At 40.6% G+C, this 17502-nt stretch overlaps 1 protein-coding gene across 8 annotated transcripts in view; it reads left to right on the top strand.

The window, feature by feature from the left end:
- TEAD1 (TEA domain transcription factor 1) overlaps nucleotides 1-17502 on the top strand; it is a 159352-nt gene that overhangs the window by 39285 nt on the left and 102565 nt on the right. For 5 of the 8 annotated variants that reach the window (XM_032189321.1, XM_032189323.1, XM_032189322.1 and 2 more), the window contains exon 2: nucleotides 15591-15844. In XM_032189321.1, the coding sequence (XP_032045212.1) occupies nucleotides 15697-15844 (148 nt within the window). In that variant the 5' untranslated portion in view covers nucleotides 15591-15696. Of the gene's footprint in view, nucleotides 1-15590; nucleotides 15845-17502 lie in introns of those variants that run through there. The other 3 variants (XM_032189318.1, XM_032189317.1, XM_032189320.1) reach the window with 1 other exon arrangement.

Raw genomic sequence — 17502 nt, forward strand, 5'->3', positions numbered from 1 at the left:
GCTTTTAAGTATAATTGTTATCGCTGGAAATCTCTGTGTGACTGGCAGCTGGCTTGCACTTCCAGAGAGTCCCTGTAATTGGCATTTGCTCGTTCTACTGGTCCATCAGAGCTTGCCTCGGAGGGGTGTTGTCTAGCGTATACACACAGAAGACCACTGGGACAAGGCTGCTCAGAAGTAAAGGCAAGCCAGGCAGTTTGCCTTTAGCTCCCTCTCTGAGAGACTTAAGGATGCCCAAGCTCATTACATCAGTATATGGCCTGGGGTTAAGTAACTTTTCAGTAATTAACTTGTAAACACGGGGCTACAGTTTCTCCCTGGGCTCTGCCTTTTTGAATCCCCGTGTAATGTTCTGCAGGGGAAGCTCCCTGCTGGACAGGCATGGGGCTGAACAAGCCTGTAGGGTGCCAGGGTGACTATGCTGCTGCGGAGTGCTCACACAGGGGCTGGAGCTACAGCAGGCTCCTGCAGGTTTTTCTTCATGTTTTACCTACTAATTTGATGTCATCGGTCTTCACTGTTTGCTTGTTCTCTGTTTTGTTTTGATCTGCTTTTGATTATTTGTTTGGATTGGTTCACATTTTAGATAATATTTGTGCTTAGGTTTTGTGTTGTCAGTTTTAGAAGCAGCAATGCCAATTTTGAAAGCAGGATATTTGGGGTTCATGACTACTATATTTATGTAACTCAAGCAATTATTACCCATGGTGGCTAGTGCTGTAAATACATGAGGTGGGTAAACTTGGTAGAATCTGTGAGAGAACATCTACATGGAGAGTTTACTGGTGTGCTGTCTTGACTACTAATGGTAGAACAGAAACTAAGAATTTCTTAACTTTTCTAAATTTTAATTTCTATCCTTCAGATTTTTTTTTGTTTGTTTGTTTGTTTGTTTGTTTTTTTCCACTTAGTAAATTGTTCCTTTTCATTCTGGACATTGAATTCTTGCTGTGAGAATTCACAGAATTCATTAATTTCACATTCCCAGAAAAATTGTTTTAGTTTGCGTCAGCTGCTGCAAGAAGAGGTGGAAAAGTGCAGAGTGAGAGTAAGAATCATTTGGTGGGCACAGCTGTGGAACAGAAATAAATCAAGGTGGCAGAAAGGTGAGTTAGAGAGGGAAAGAAAATGGAAGAGTTTCTTACCGTAAATCCACATGGTTAGTAAATCCAACTATCAAATTGCAGCTACAGTGCCCAAAAATATAAATTGTGTTCTATTTTAAAAAAGAAAAATGTATTAGTAAAACAGTATTTTATACATCTTCTGTGCATATCAGAAATAAAACCACCTTTGAGCTCTGACAACAAATGTACTCATCATAAAAGCAACATTCGTGTTGGTCTAAAATCTCACATTTATCTACTATCATATCTATCTGTGGTGCAGTGACATTGAGCCAGGAAGTGCTGTTCAAAAAGTAATTCAAATGGGAAAAATAAATGTCCTTGGCTCTAAGTCATAATGTTTCTCCACTAAGAGCCAAACTTACTTCTATTGTAATGTTCATCAGCAATTCTTTTTTTGTTATACTTTCAAATAAAATAAAATGAAAATTTAATCTGATGAAACCAACTACTTGTCTGAAGAAAGCCAAAATACTTTCTTTTTTTCTGGGTCATTTCCTGGCTCATTCCCTTTCTGGGTCATTCTTTTTTACCTGGGTCACTCTTTCCCTCTTCTTCATACTCATTTAATAATAAAAATACTCAAATGAAATACATTTGCCTATGATTTCCAAGGATTTTACTGTCAGTAAGTAGAAAAAGGCCTGCTTGGTTTTGAAGGCAGTGTATCACAGCCTGATCGAGCTTCTCATCTCAAGGGATATTGCAAATGGCTATGGTAAAGCACAGAAAGGCTTAAATAATCATGCAGCTAGTCAGTGTCTTAAGTAGGAGAAGAATCAAGAAGACTAATACTTAGATTCACTTGAAATACCACTAGACAGTTCAGGATTGACAGCCACATCTCTGAGACTTGCCATTTTGACATTTGCTTACTGTGTAAGGCCAGAAATTGTTCTGGTTTAAATAGGTCTACCCATCAAGGACTGGAAATGGAAAGCCTGTGATCTTGAATTTCCAAAAAGGAGAGAGAAAAAAAAAAAAAAAAGGAGTTTAATGGTGTTTTGTGGTGGAGAATTGAATAGTGAAGCTTAAAGTCTCAGCTATCAACACAAAACCGCCTCTAATTTGAAACATACTGGAGAAGCCATACTGAAGGTGTTTGGTTTTCCCAATGACAAAAGCATCTATTGAGTTAATGGAACTTTTGTGTTTAGACAACATTATGAGAAACAGAGGTAATTTTAAAGAGCAAATGTAATTTACTGTAATTTAAAAGTATGAATAATTGAGTCTATTTGTATTTTTCTCAGCTTGACAAAACTTTTCCATACAGAATTGAGTGCATGTGATAAATGGTAACTGCATGCAATGAACATTAACTGCTCTTCATAAACATTTTGATATTATCTAACCTTTAGAAACTAAAAAATGCAAGAGTTAGAAGCATGCTATTTATACCAGACCGTGAAACAATCAGCTAGTTTTAGCAGGTATTCTTGACCATGGTGTGCAGAGATACTTCTTTGTCATTGAAAACATTATGGGAATTATATTGTGTCTCTTCTTTCTCTGGATAACCTATAGAATTTAATATATTTTCACATTTGCTGCAAAACTATCTCCTGAAGACCCCAATTAGAATGATAAAACTATATCAAAAACATTGAGAAACTTTGTTCTGTCGCCTTCAGAGACCTTGCAGCTCCAATACTCAACATTGCTCCTGGCAAGGTATTTCTGCCCATGCTGGTCAGAAGACTGAACTGGATGCTGTAGTGCTGGTGCCATTCCATGAGCAGCACAGGCAATGTATGGTCAATGCAACTGCTTCAGGTCTTCTTGAACCTGATCAGTCTTATCAAGAAAACATACACTGAAATCAGCTACAGTAGGCAGTTTACATCACCCTGGTGACAGCACTAGGCCTCCAGATTAGATGTGCTCAGAGAACACCTCAGCTTGTTGCTGCCTCTGCACATAGGAGCAGGTGCCGAGGCATGCTTTGGCTGAAGGAGCCTGAACAGGCACATGGCTGTCATGAGTGAGTGACAGGGCAGCCCTTGGGCCTGCAGCATGCAGGCATCTGAGGGCACAACAGCAGCTCTGGCACTGGAAAAAGGAGAAAACATGACCAACTGTTGGAATGATAACCCACACAGAGAACTAGAACAAGCTTTGCAAGGGTATGCTCCCCTTTCGTGTCCCTCCCACCAAATGGAGGAGGACTGATGGTGGTCCTGATGGAAGAGCAGTACAGGGCAACACACATCCGTGTGTTTTCTTTTTCTCTAATGTGCCATGTGTTTCTCACATTGCTTTGGACAGTCTCCTCTGAAAATCCCATGTGTTTATTTCTTATCCCTGTCTTCTACATGTGGTAGCATGCCAGGCCCAGTCATGGACAAGCAGACAGCAGTGCAAATCGACAGCACAGGTTTCTGTGCTGGTTCATATGAGTTCGGTGCTCCCTTTTCAAGAGCAGCACCAGCTGCAACGTGGCCGAAGCGTGACTCAGGTTGGGAAAAATGGCAGAGGTCTGCTAAGGTTTGACATGAGACAGGCCTGCAACTCCACACTCAGCCAACCAAGGGAAACCCTGGAGTCATGGCTCTGCCTCTTCAAAAGGCACACATGCTTTTGTCAGGACAGCTTGTGAGAGGCACTTGGGTCTACTGACAAAACTAATGAGTGAGGTTTTGGACATGCAAGGCATTCGCCAGGTAGAAAAAGAGGCTGGTGATGATAGCCCATGAAACTGAGCAGTGAGTGGAGGGGGCGCTGTGGGAGAAATGCCAGTGTGATGTAAAATTGGTATTTCTGTTAAATTCAAGATTTTTCAAGTCCAGTAGAATTATAAGCATTAGTTCGCAGGCTTGTACTTTTTGTTTATGTCTTTATATGTATGTTTTGTTTTCTGCTGCCTGGACTGCACCATCTTGCCTTTAACTCTGCCATCATCCAGTGAAATCACAATTGTAATGGTTGCCAGCAAAGTTATTTTTGTGGAAAATTGACACCTCCTGAAGTAGGATTAAGCTACAGTGAACAAGGAGTTGAAATAGACTGAAAATATAAGTCAGAGCTTAAGATAGAAATTGCTTCCTCAACAGGTGATAACTGTAAGAGAAGTGCAGAATAACTACATAACTATTATATTGGATTTTGAAAATGCTATTGCTGGTCATTGTAGGTCTTACTTATGTTTAGCAATTAAAGATTGCCACAGTTTGGGATTGTTTCAGTATCTCAGCAGGGGAGTGTTTTCTGCTCCTTTGTAGAAGGTGCAAGTCCTGCCACATAAAAGCATCCTTACTTCTCAGGAGGATTTGAAATATCAGAAATAAATTTTCCATAATGGACAAAATGAAAGCTATAGATCTGTCATTACCCATAGGAGGCAGTCATGCTGATGAAGTGAAGCTGATTCCAATGCATTTGCTGCCTGGTGAAGGCTAGGTGTTGAAGGCAAGTGTGAAATGGAAAAAAGTAGTTGGAATGTAGAATTGCTCATTTCCTTACATGGGAGGCTTCCTTTGTACCACATAGTTAAACAACTCAGAATTAAAATTCAATGTGGCAGGTAATTTGCTCATAACACTACTGCTAGCAGTTGGAAAACAAAAACAGTTAAAATACTTTTATTTGACAGCTCCTGCACTTGCAAACAAAATTATTACTTTGATTTTATTCTGTACACAAAAGCACAAGGTGGGATTTGCAGTATTGGCTTGTGATGAAGACAAGCCACTAGGCAAGTTGGGACTAGCCAGCATCCCAGATAGGACCCCTATCCTATCTTACATGCTGGTTTGTGAAATTTCTTGTTCAGAGTTGGTTAGAACAAGGCTAGGAAACTAGGATTAAATCCTAGCTCTGCTGAAGGCTGTGGTGCTGTGATTTCACTTTTTTTTTTTTTTTTTTAAATGTCTTGTGATTCTGTGTTCTATCACCAGAAAACCACAGCCTTTCCCAAAGTGAGCCTCCCAGTGTTATCTCTCCTCTCCTTCCAGGCTCCTCCAGGGCTGATAGGCAGTGTCTTATTCCAGCCAAAACAATTGCTAATGGAGACGCAAAGAGCTTCATTAAACTTGGAGTGATTATTCATATGTACAAAATGGCTCTGTGTTGGCAGGATCAGAGCCCAGGGCTGCATTCAAGTAGTAACACCAAAGCAGAATAAAACTATTTTCTCTTGGTTCTACCATGTACCATATCGGCACATTCAGGTGAGCATGAGGTATCTATAGTGTCCTGTTTTCTAAAGACCAGATACAGGTAGCTACTTTAATGAGTCTGCAGCTTACAGATAATGTTTGACAGTTTCTTAATTTGTAAAATGAATTTTCGCTAAAAGTTAGGTCTTTCAATGTATGTTTGAGAAAGCGTGTGTTTGCACTTACATAAAGGAGTGTTTGTATAACATCTGCAAAGCAGAGAATAAGTAGACTTGAGGGATGAAAGGTGCCAGCTGTGGGATTCCAGAGGTGTATTTGGCCAATGAGATGTTGCAGGCCTAAGTCGCAAAACTTGCCTTTCTCCTGCTTCATAAAAGAAGGGTCCTTCTTCAGCTTTGTATAGAAAAAGGGTTAATCTTGTGGCTATTTCTTGTTTAAACAAACGCACCTGAGTAAATGAATGAACCTTTTACTTTACTGTGCCTTTTTTGTAACTTTTTAACAGAATACTTAAATCATTATATAAAATATTTTTTATGTAGATGAAAGTTTTAGGTTACATATGAACCAGTCAGACATTGGACCACCCTTCAAATAGCTTTGGCTTTCCCCTTCCTGACTGAACATACATAAAGTTGTTCAGGCAGGTGGCTTTCTGTCCCTTTTCCCACCTCACTCAGAGCTGTTAGAGTGAACATTCATGTTTTTGCAGCCATTGTGGAAAAAACAAAACAAAACAAAAAAAACCCACACCTTTCATCCTGAAAACAAATTAATCAAAAAAAAGAAAAATCTGATATTGGAGCAGGAAACCAGTTACTCATATGTTTGGAGTAAAATAAGAGAGCTGTGAACATGAATGATTGGAGCTCATTTTGCACATGTCTGTGTGACATGGGAACACCAATAAAACTGGGGAGGCTTGGGGAATTGGGGGGAACGAATGGTTTCGGGGCTAGGTCTAGACAGAACAACTCAGTGCCAGGTCTGTCATACGTGTGAGCAATGGATCATATGTGGTCCCAGCAGGAAGGTAGAAACACACCAGAGATCAAGGATTTACCTAAGTCTAATATTTATAATACTTGTTATGTGTTATTAATAGATCCAGTTTGGCTTTTGGGGTAAAAAATAACTGGTCATGCCCAAGGATGCTGTGGGAAGTCAGTTACAACAAACTGCAAAGAAAAGATTGTTTGCACATATGAAAGCCATTGACTGTGTTTACATCATTCGCCTCCTCCCAGGTAGACGGGATTGGAGCAGTGGCAAAAACACCATTAAGTGTACAAAATGGCTAGCTCCAAAGGTATGCAGGGCATTTTTGTCTGTATCCAGGTCCAGATGCCAAGGTTATGTGTATGGAAGGATAGGGAGAGATGAACACCACTTAACACTGAAGGAGGACCAGTGTCTGTTTTCTTTGGGCTTTTCTACTGTAATTCATAAGTTGTAGAGTCACTTGGAAGGCACGGAGCCCCTGTGAAGACTGAATCCCTGCCTGAGCCTCCTTGGGGTGTCTGAGCCGAGGCATTCGAGGAGTAGGCTGTTGTTAGGTTTATGCAAGAATTACATCTACTTTTGTGTCCTTTTTTCTAGCCTTGTATATATTAAAACCTATTGTCCTGGTAGATACATATGCTAATTTTCTTTTTTTCTGTTTACATGCACTGACAGTGTGATGAATTATAGTGAACTGCCAAACATACGCTCTGTAAACACACCCCAAGTAAAGCAGTGGCTTTGCCCTTGCCCTGAGGGACTGTACTGTGGCCTCTATGTACAGGTCTCAGGGCTGGGGAGTGTTCCTTACAGAGCTGCTACAGGGCAGTTTGGGGCCTGGTGTTTTCCGTGGTGAATAGTTGTCCTTGGGCCAGCCCAAGCCCTTTCACCTGGACGGCCCTCGGACTGGAGCCCACCTGCCAGGTGCAGGCAGACTCCCCTCAGTCACAGAGCATTCTTCTGAAAGCTGGATAATTGGCAAATGGGTGACATATTAATAATCCCCATTTCACAGTCTTACAGCTTTTACCATAGAAAATCCTGAGCTGCGATACAGCTGGGGTAGGCATGCCATGGTGTTCGGCTGGCAATAGATGTTGCCGCTGCCATTCACAAGCCATCCCTGTCCAGTGATGGTAGGTGCCCAATCTGTGCCTGCTGCAGAGTGCAGCAGCTGGCGTGTGTCACAGTTGCCTCCTGCAGTTGCAGAAAGGATGATTTCTCCTTCTAAGAGCTGGTAAATATTTTATCCTTTTCTTTGCTTCATGTTGGCAATTAACGAAAGCAAGTCAGACATGGTGCTTGCTGTTCTTCATTCCTATGAGTGCCAAGTCATATTTAGAATAATCTTTGTTGGTTACTACCATAATGCAGTATTTGAGCTGGGATAAATCCCAGGAACACTCTTATAATTGAAAACAGCTGGGTGTAAATGAGCACTAGCACCTAGGATGAATGTGACTGCTTCAGTATCACATAGGGAAGGAATTGTTTCTTGAACAGCTGTGATCGTAATGAGAGAGGGATTCACAACTGATATGTTAAGATTCACCTACTCAGTGATAACTTGGTAATCAGTGCCCATCATGGACCATGAGCCATGTGTAGCCCCTTACAAAGCACTGTGTGTGTTGGATTGCTGGGCACTGGCTAGATGTTGTGGGCCGTTTTAAGCTGTAGCTGTCTGCAGGAGGGGTCCTGGTGAGCTAGCACAAACCAAGTGAGTGTGTTGAAGTCACAGTCAGAATCTGGCTGTTTCCCCACATAGAAGGTGAATCGTTTTAGTAATTTCTATGAAATTAAAAATAATGGAAAAGAAAATTGGGCTGGAGTCAATGATTCAGCATCCTTACAGCAATAATTATACATTAACAAGAGCATCGTTTGGGAAAAAAAAAAAAAAAAGGCCTTCAGAGTGGTAAGAAATACTCTTTTCAGTTGCATAAAGAGTGCAGAGAGATGAAAGCTGTATGCAAAGGGAAGAATTCCCATGTATTAACATCAGCCCACTCTTTGCTGAGTAATCTGTTTCTGTAAGTGAAAAATGAGCAATTCAAGGAGAGTGCATTGTTTCTTTTCAGAAGTAGTTCATATAATCCGAATTTCATGTTTATGTCTGTATGTCTGTATCTACTCTTGCAGATCTAAGTAATGCTTTGTTCAGCAGCACAGTTTCCTCACAGTTCATGAAGCTACATGTGTAAATCTTCTCAGATGAGCTGGCTGCAGACTAAAGGAAACTATCACTTTATTGATGTTAAGTTGCATGGTTTTGTTATTTTGCGCACTGGCATGGCACTGTCTGTTTTCCCACTGCTTTTATGTGTAACTGAGTGCTGTAGTGGAGGGGAGGAAAGTAACACCTGATTTCACTAACTGACTAATACAATCGCTTCAGAAAAAAATAGTCGTGCTGCTTTTCCCAGGTGCTTTGTAGCTGTAGATGAACTGAATGTGTTAGTCCTCCACAGGTCCCAAAGACAAACCTGAAGCTGGTAGCTTGCAGTTAGTAAACAGGTTGAATGCCAAGTGAGAAATGGTAACTTAAACTAGTTCTGGTCTCTAGTAGGATTAAGTCTTGAGATAGGAAATGTATGGAAGCATCATTGCTTGCAACTATTTGATGGCCAGACAAAGCACAGCATCAGATTTTTATTTTTTTTCTTAAGTGTTCATGCAGACAGATTAAAACTCTTTATTTCATTTCAGTGGCAGAAATGAATGGCTGAATTAGTCTGGCTGAGTTTTAAAGGAATACTTTGTCCTAGAAATGGGCTTCTTTTCTCTCCTGGTGCTCTCTCTTCTTAGAGGGAATAATTGATGATAAGTAGACCTTGTAACAAAAATACAATAAAGACATTTTAAGCTAATGATTTTACCACTGGATGCTCTGTAAATGATTTATATTTTTATTCTTCATACTGTTTTTTCTTCGTAAAGGTAAATTAAATATAAAATTGCTTAAATATATTTGTGTTTTCTTGAAAGTAATGCCATTTGCACCTCAAAGAGTCAGAAAAATCCATGCATGCTTAAATATCACACGTACAAAATCCAGAGTATGCATTTGTTTTGAATAAAAAAATTAATCTTTTTTATTCCAAAAAATGTTGATCGTATTTCTTGACTTGCATAAATACTGCAAATATATTTTTACTGGCAAGGTAGAAATTTCAGCTTGTTTTTAGTTGGAAAAAATAAAGTTTAACAAAAGCTTCACTTTTAATACCTTGAAATGCCATATGCTTCCTTAGATTGGGAGACGGCTCCTACCTAGGATTTTTTTTCAGGTGTGCTTTGTTAGAGAGTCAGAGGTGGTTCTCTGTATGCCATGGAGATGCTGTGATTCTTCCCCTGCTGAGTTCCTCCTTCAGTAAGAAATTGGCCTGCCATGGAGACCTGCTGAAGAATTTGGCACTGGCAGTGATAGCAGCACTGTTCATACTGTTGCTGTGAGTTAGCTGACTTTGGACTAGCAAAACAAATCTTAATGAAATCCACACTTTATACCCATTCTGGATTTATTGTAGTTGATGCAGAAGAACTTCAGAAACCTGGGTGTGATGTGGAGAGTCAGGCGTTTTGACAGATGTCATATGAAGGGAGGGTTGGAGCAGCCTTGCCTCCTACAGCCCCCATGCAGAGAAACCACAGGAGGAGCCCTCTTCTCTGCCTGGTGCTTTGCCTTCTCCCTGTCTTACCTGTCTTGATGAACTGCTTCACGGGAGGCTTTCACAAGTGATGTTCACATAGCAAACTGCCCAGCAGCTGGGTGAGGGAACTGTGCAGAGTAGAGCAGCACATAGCTCCGTGGGCACCAGCAGTAAGAAGCCTGCTTTCCCCTGGGTTTCTGCTCTGCTGCTGACTGAGCTGGCTTGTTGCCAGCATGTCTGGGGAGTCTCTTGAGTCTCACCTGGGTTTTCCCCTGCCTGAGCAAGGATATGCTCCCACTGCTCCAACTTTCCCTCTGTTGGGGCAGTTTATGTTCTCTTTTGGCTGCTGAGTCTCATGGGATCATATAGTGTGTTCATCTTCCTCAGACAGGGTTAAGCAGAGCTGCATAACTCCCGAGAACTGTTCATGTCGCCTGTTCTCAACAACCCCTGTCCTCCCCTACACTTTCCCAGTGTCCTACACTGATCACTTCTGCTGTGTGGCTGATTGTGAAGTCAGAACGGTCTTCCAAACACCTAACGTAGGTTTTTCTTACTGCAACTTAGTCTTTGCTTCTTGTCCTTTCCCTGGCAGAAATGTCAGAGCTTTGTCTCTACTTTGCTGTTACCTTTTCCTTATTTGAAAGTGGTTATCTTCTCACATCGGTCTTCTCCAAATTTAAACAAACCCAATTCCTTTCCTGGTAGGTCATGTTTTCTAGATCTGATAACTTTCTTCCTCTGGATTATCTCCAGCAGTACTTTCCTGAAGTCTTAGCACTCCAGCTGTGGATTTGCACTGCAGCACAAAGCACAAGGCAAATCCCATGGGCCTGCAACTTTTCAAGCTTTGAGAGAAAATTTGCCATCTGCAAATTTAGAATTAGTTGGTTTTTACTCATCTGCTCATTATCATCTTGGTGTTTATAAAAAGCTTGTTGGATTCCTGATCCCATTGTTTTTATAGAACCAAAGCTAAGATGAAGTTGTTCACAATCTAAAAATATATTCTTAAAAGTGTAATTAATCATTTCAACTCTTGACATTTTTACATCAATAATTAAGATCTTTATGAAAGATCTGGTTTAGAAATACTGGGCTAGTTGTGAAAATTATCTGGTAACCTTCTGTAGCAATTCATAGCCAGAAATTCTTAGCTTAGAAATTCATAGCTGGAAGTTCTTGCAGATGCCACTGCAGGATATCTAAAAAATATCTGCACTTGATCTCTTTCATGTAGACAGAATTTAGAAAACCAGGGAGATGTAATTCCTCCCCCTCCCGCCCCGGCACCTCTCAGAGCCAAGGCATGTTTTCAGTCTTATATTCCTGCACCAGTACCTGCAGAATATTAAACCTCTTCCAGTGGCTATGCATGTATGCAAGTGATACCTCAGTGCAGGCACCCTTCAGCACCTGTACACTGAAATTCAAGAAAGTAAGTTTAAGGAACAAGCAGATAAAATGATTGAGCTTTTGCAGGACATTAAAAAGAAAGATTCAGCTTACATGACTCTTGGAAAACAATGTTTGCATGTTAGTTCATTGTAGAAGTACTGAAGGATATGAAACATATCAAGGCCTTAAATCTGCACTTGTCCTACACTCCCGTGAAGAGCTATTGATCTCAGCTGTTGGTCTGGGAGCAGCAACTTTCTTGGGCAAGTCCAGGTTTGTATTGCTCATGTAGTGAAGGCATAAGAGAATGCTTTATGCAACCAAATAAACTGTTCCCTTGATAAGATGTTCCAGACTGCCATTTGGCTTTGCTTAAATTCATTGGTTTGATCTGCTTTCCTTGTTCTTCTGAGTTTTTAAAGTAACTTTTCAAACAAGTGAACATCATGAAGATGAGTAATTTCTTGCACCTCATGAAGCTGTAATAAATGGGTATTTTCTATAAAACATATTTTTTAAATCTAATATTGTCCTTGCTAGTTTCTCCATTGCTAAATGGAAAATATCATGTTGTTTGAGAGGGGAACATACCTCCATTATGCACAGCCTACATGTCCTGCAAAAACTACAGAGAAAGCCAGTCATACTTAGAATTGGCTTAAATAGAGGGAATAGAAATCAGCTGCAAGAGTTCACCGTTCAGAGTGGTAACTAAAGGACCTTAGGCACAAGGGAAACTGTCTTGAAGTATATGTCAGAGAGACTGGTATTAAAAGGAAAACTCTAAAGAGGGAACTCCAAAACTGCAGCAGTATGTTTTAAGCAATTTTAGAAGGTACAAAAAGGATAGCCAAAATCTGGTAAGGTTTATTTGGTTGTTTTTCTGGGAAGCATGGAGGTATTTTAATTTGTTAGCATAAAATACAAGCATGAAATCGGTTCTGTAAAAATTAACATGATAAAAAGCAAATATAGAACTTTTCAACTTGATGTGCTCTCTAACTTCACGTGCAAATGGATCCTTTTTGGTTGTTTTTGTTAATTGCCTCCAGGAAATTAACGCTTCCTCCACTAAAAGTTTGTATTAGGACATTTCGAGTTTATTAATAAATGGAAGGCTTTTTTTTTTTTTTTTTTTTTTTTTTTTTTTTTTTTTTTTTACAGAAATGGACTGGAAGACCATATTTCTCACATGAGGTTTATTGCTCATTAGAAATGTGCAACAAAGCTCATCTATTGACAAGTTGTATTATTTTTTGATAATCATGTTCAACTCAAACATAATAGGTCTGAATTTTTTAATCATAGTTGGATCCTTAGAATTCAAGTTAAAGACGAGGTAGAATTGCCTTTTGATACATAGAGCTGGGCTGGAACTGATTAAGAGAGTAGCTCATTATTTTTGTGAAATAATAGGGAGCCATTTAGTGGTTGCAGTACAAGGTTTCCTCGCTCCTTGGTCTTCTAGCTTGATCTGCAGTGTCAGCGTTCACCAAAATGGAAATCACTAATAACAACCTTTAGTACATGAGAGGGTTTTTTTTCCAGGAGGTTGCTCCATACCCCATCATACAGATTCTAGAAGAAACACTTGCTTGTCTTATATTTTAGAGGCTTCTATGGTAGCTACTAATGCCTCAAGATTATAGCCAAACAGGTAAAAAGGAATGGGAAGGGAGATAGCACATTAGTGAAAATTCACTTGTAAACACAATGCAAGATCTAACATGAATATCAAGTAACATTAATTACTTTAGAGCCTCTCTGTTTTCCTTGTGTGCATTTCAGTTATTATTTCAGCATAATGCAATAACAAGGACTGGTTTATAGGACGATAATAAGACTTGAGGCTATGACTGTGGCAGATTTTTGTAAGCAGAGTGTGGTTGGGCTGCAGGGAAAGATGCCGGTGGCTGTGCTGTGTGTTGCAGGATGTGGTCCCTGTGATCGAGGAGGGGAAGGATTTCCTTCCCAAGTCACATTTGAAGAACTGACCTAGTAAACAGTCCTGCTCTGTGCTGTCTTTTGGTGAAATGCTGAACTGTGGTCTTGATCACGTGAGGCCAGTAAAATCTCCTGTAGCCATTTTTCTGTGCACTGTGGCAGTAAAACTGAAACCCTGCTAATTATCCCAGTCACGGTTTAATTACCTCATTTACCTAAAATTCCACCTCTATTTGAAGGCTTAAATGCAAATGATCATTTTTGTCAGTTCTTTCCCAATATTGCTGTGTTTGTTCCACTAAACCTTGAGTGTAAGATTCTAGTCTTGAGAGCTGAATCAAGCCTTCAGCCTTCTGAAAATTTTGAAGGATTGTGTTCACTATTTTACAAATGTTTACATATCCCTCTCTGTGATGAGGCTTCAAAAAATTTGGCACATTTTGCATTTCTCAGACAATAAGTGGTGTATTTGGGCAGACTTTGCTCCTGCTCCTCATTTGTGTGTATTTCCCTGGGAATCCATCCCCTGCCTCATTATCAGTTATTAAAAGGCATTCGAGATGCTGTTAGCCTTGAGATTTCCGGTGGGTAGGCACTAACTTAAGCTGTGCTGAAATGCTAAAACCAATGCTAAGTTAAGAGATGCCTCTCTGTAGAAAAAGACATTCAAGTAGGGAAACTAAAGTTCTTGAGAGTCCATTTCATGTGTGCTGATCTATCAAAGTGCCTTGTAAAGCCCAGAGTAGTGGAAATACCTCATACTTTAGGTGTCAGACCAGTAACTTTGGTTAGTGAGACTGCAAGACCACTCCCAGATTCCCCATTTCAGCTCAGTTTTTTTTTTCAAGGCTCCCTAGCCTCTGATGGACTGGACTGTCAGGTTTGGGATCTAGTGATCGTCTCATTGGTTAGCTCAGGTGAGGAGAGCTGTAAATACTTTTCCTTTCAGGGAGTTCTCCAGCTCAAAAAGGTGCTTTTCCAGAGCTGCTGTAGCCTCCAACTTACTTACGTCCCCTTCGTTTCCATCAGCTGTTTGCCAGTGTGCCACTTCTCACCTGTTTAGGATGTACTGAGAGTCTGCTGAAAGGTGTTGGCGTTAAGCTGGAGAGGGACTGGTGGGGACATCCCCTTCTTCTGCACATAGAAGGGACCTGCTCTCATCTCCCCTGATTAAGTGTTTAATACATACTTTTTTTTTTTTTTTTCCGTGTTCAGGCAGCTAACTGGATTTTTAAGAGCGTGTGCAGCACATGCATGCATGTTTGAACACTCCTATCCATTTAGATCAGTTAGAGTCACCAAACTTCTTTTTTTTTTTTTTTTTCAAAATAAAACTGCATTATGCCTAGACATGTTGAGCCAAATCTGTTCCTGGTGTTATTTCACTGACTTCACAAAGAATTACACCAGAGATTAATTTGGTCTGGTATAGCAGCTTTTTTGCCTGGAGCAAATCTTTATAGCAGAGTTGTATTTCTCTCAAAAATATAAAAGGAACACTGATGGATCTGTAGCTCTGGTGGTGTGAGCAGGTGCAGCTATATTAAATTATTTCTTATTAAATAGATTCAGTGACTTGAAGATTATAATTTTTGTTCTGCTATGGTTCTGTGACAGGGACCTTTTAAAACAGGTAAAATATATATCTCTTCATGTAATTCCTTTCTCTGGTATTATTGTTTTATCAACTTTATATTACCATTTGATCAATTTCCATTTGTACGTAGCTCAGATTCTGATTGTATTATATATTTGGGTAAGATCTGAAAAGTAGAACCTTTCCCAGTTAATCACATTGAGCTATGTTGTTGCTAGTGTAATTCAATTTACTCCATGACATCCAACATCCAGATGAATGTGAACGATAGTTTTTATTTTGGGTTTTAGGTTTAAGTTATTTTAGGTGGTCACTGTGATGTAAACGGTGGTACTTCCTTCCCAGCCAGTGGAAAGGAAACTGATTTACCCCTGGTCGAGGGTCTGGTTTGTTATTTTACAGATGCCAGTCTTACGCCAGATTAAATACGTTATGTGTTTTAGAGTTTTCCCCAGTATTAAGACCTATTTTGTCAATCTGTGAAATATAACCTGATGCTATGTGCCTTCATGTAATTGGATGTAGAAAATGTGTGGTAGAGTTCCTCTTCTGACAACCTTATCATTCTGCCTCTACTGATTTAGGTTAGAACTGTTATTGTTAATATTTTACTTTTCCTGGGTGCTTCCAATGCTCGCGTTGTTCCCATTACTGCTCAGCTGCTGTTAACTTAGAGTCAGAAGTAACCAGAAATGTGTGCCTGAAGCTCCATGTCCTTAATGCCCTGTGGGCTTGTTTGTTTGTTTTGTAGGTTTATTTCCTTTACGACTCCAAGCTTAAGCTTGGAGACCCCAGCCATCACCATTGAGTCCAGCAGCTGGAGCGGCAGCGAGAGCCCTGCCGAAGATATTGAAAGAATGAGCGATTCTGCAGATAAACCTATTGACAATGATGCAGAAGGTGTCTGGAGCCCTGATATTGAACAGAGCTTTCAGGAGGCTCTAGCTATCTATCCACCATGTGGGAGGAGGAAAATCATCTTATCAGATGAAGGCAAAATGTATGGTAAGTGGTGCACATTTAGCCTTTGGAAATAATTGTCCCAGTGCGAGCTGTAAAGGACAGCTTGTTTTTCTACACAATTTCTGGCTCTGATTTTAGTAATTATGGAGTAAATCTCGAATAAATCTGTGAAGTTCAGGGAGCTCTGCTGGGCTGATGTGTTGCTCAGGATGGTCTCAACCGGTCTTTTCACTGCTGGCAGTTGGAAGCAATATTGATGCATAATTGTGTCCTTACTGAATGCTATAATTTGCCTAAAGGGGAATGTTTAAAAGAAGCTTTTAAATGTGTCGCTCCTTGAGCATAGAAAATACGTAAGCATTTTCCTTATTTTTGCAATACATGGTGCAGAAAGAGAAACGGGAAATGCAGTGGCAGGACCGCATGGCAGAACATACAATATTGAATTGGGAAGCTCTAAAGTTCTTGTGTTCAAAAATCCTCTCAACAAAAGATGCAAGTTAGGGGGTGCTTTTGTGCCTTTCTTTTTCTTTGTTTTTTTTTTTTTCGTTTTTTTTTTTTTTTTTTTTCATTTTCTCAGTGCAGACTGCTATAAATCAGATGACGTGCTGACAGCATTCCATAAATACATGCTCCATCGAGGGATGCTGACATCTGCTCACACTGTCCGGGCCTCTGTTGCATCCGTCCCACTCATCCAAGCTCTCTTGCTCCCAAGGCATGGTTGCTTTTTTTGTTTCCATTTTGCAAACTTTGCTTTGCGGCCTACGGAGCTGTTACTCCCACTCGTCGATCTGTGGGCGGCCGTGGGCAGGCAGCAGTGGCCATGCCTTTGGGGGAGGCAGGGGAAGGCAGCCCTGCCGCCCTACCTGCTGGGGCTGTCCCCAGGCAGAGGAGGGGGTGGCCAGGCCAGAGCACAGCCCCGAGCAGATGGTGCTGCAGCTGCCACCAGCTGTGCCCCCGCGGCCCCCCTCCCCCCCCCCCCCGAGGTCATGGAAACGGACACTGCTGCTGCTGGCGTTTTGGGAGGCCCCCCAGCTGCCAGCTGCCAGGTGACCCCAGCGGCCACATGAAGTGTGGTGTCTGGAAAAACCGACCTGTGGTGAAGCATCTCAGCAGCCCTTGGCAGAAAGTTGCTGGGCCCCGGTTTCCTGCCCGGGTGTTTGCTTGCTCTCTTTTTATCTCACTCTCTTTTTCTACCCCTCCCCACCCCATACAGGGGAACATAATTTCTCTTTTCCCCTTTTTCTTGCTATTTTCTGCCTGTTTTGATTGCATCTTGTTGTTATTACCCTTTGGAAAGGGGGAGATGATTTGCTTAATTGGAAGGTTGTGCTCTTTCTAGGAGGACATGAGCATGTCTATCCAAACAAGTGTATTGTGTATTTATGCTTAAAAGTTCTACTTAGGCTGGAATAGCCTCATCAACCAAAATAAGGGTGGCTGCATTTTTTTGAAATCAGAATCCACAGCAATCACCCCTGAAATCTGATTTATACTGTTTAAAAGCGTTCTTTGTGATATAGTATAAATTAAAGAAATTAACATATTTATCCACTCATTTTGACAATCGCTGATTTAATTTAATGGTGCTTTGATACTGAATGTTACCTTTTTTTAAATTATATGTACATAGAAAACATTCGTATACATTCATACACATTTGCGTATCTAGTTGCTGATTATTACTGCTAGCTAAT

The sequence above is a fragment of the Aythya fuligula genome, chromosome 5, assembly GCF_009819795.1.
Source record: "Aythya fuligula isolate bAytFul2 chromosome 5, bAytFul2.pri, whole genome shotgun sequence".
NCBI classification, from domain to species: domain Eukaryota; kingdom Metazoa; phylum Chordata; class Aves; order Anseriformes; family Anatidae; genus Aythya; species Aythya fuligula.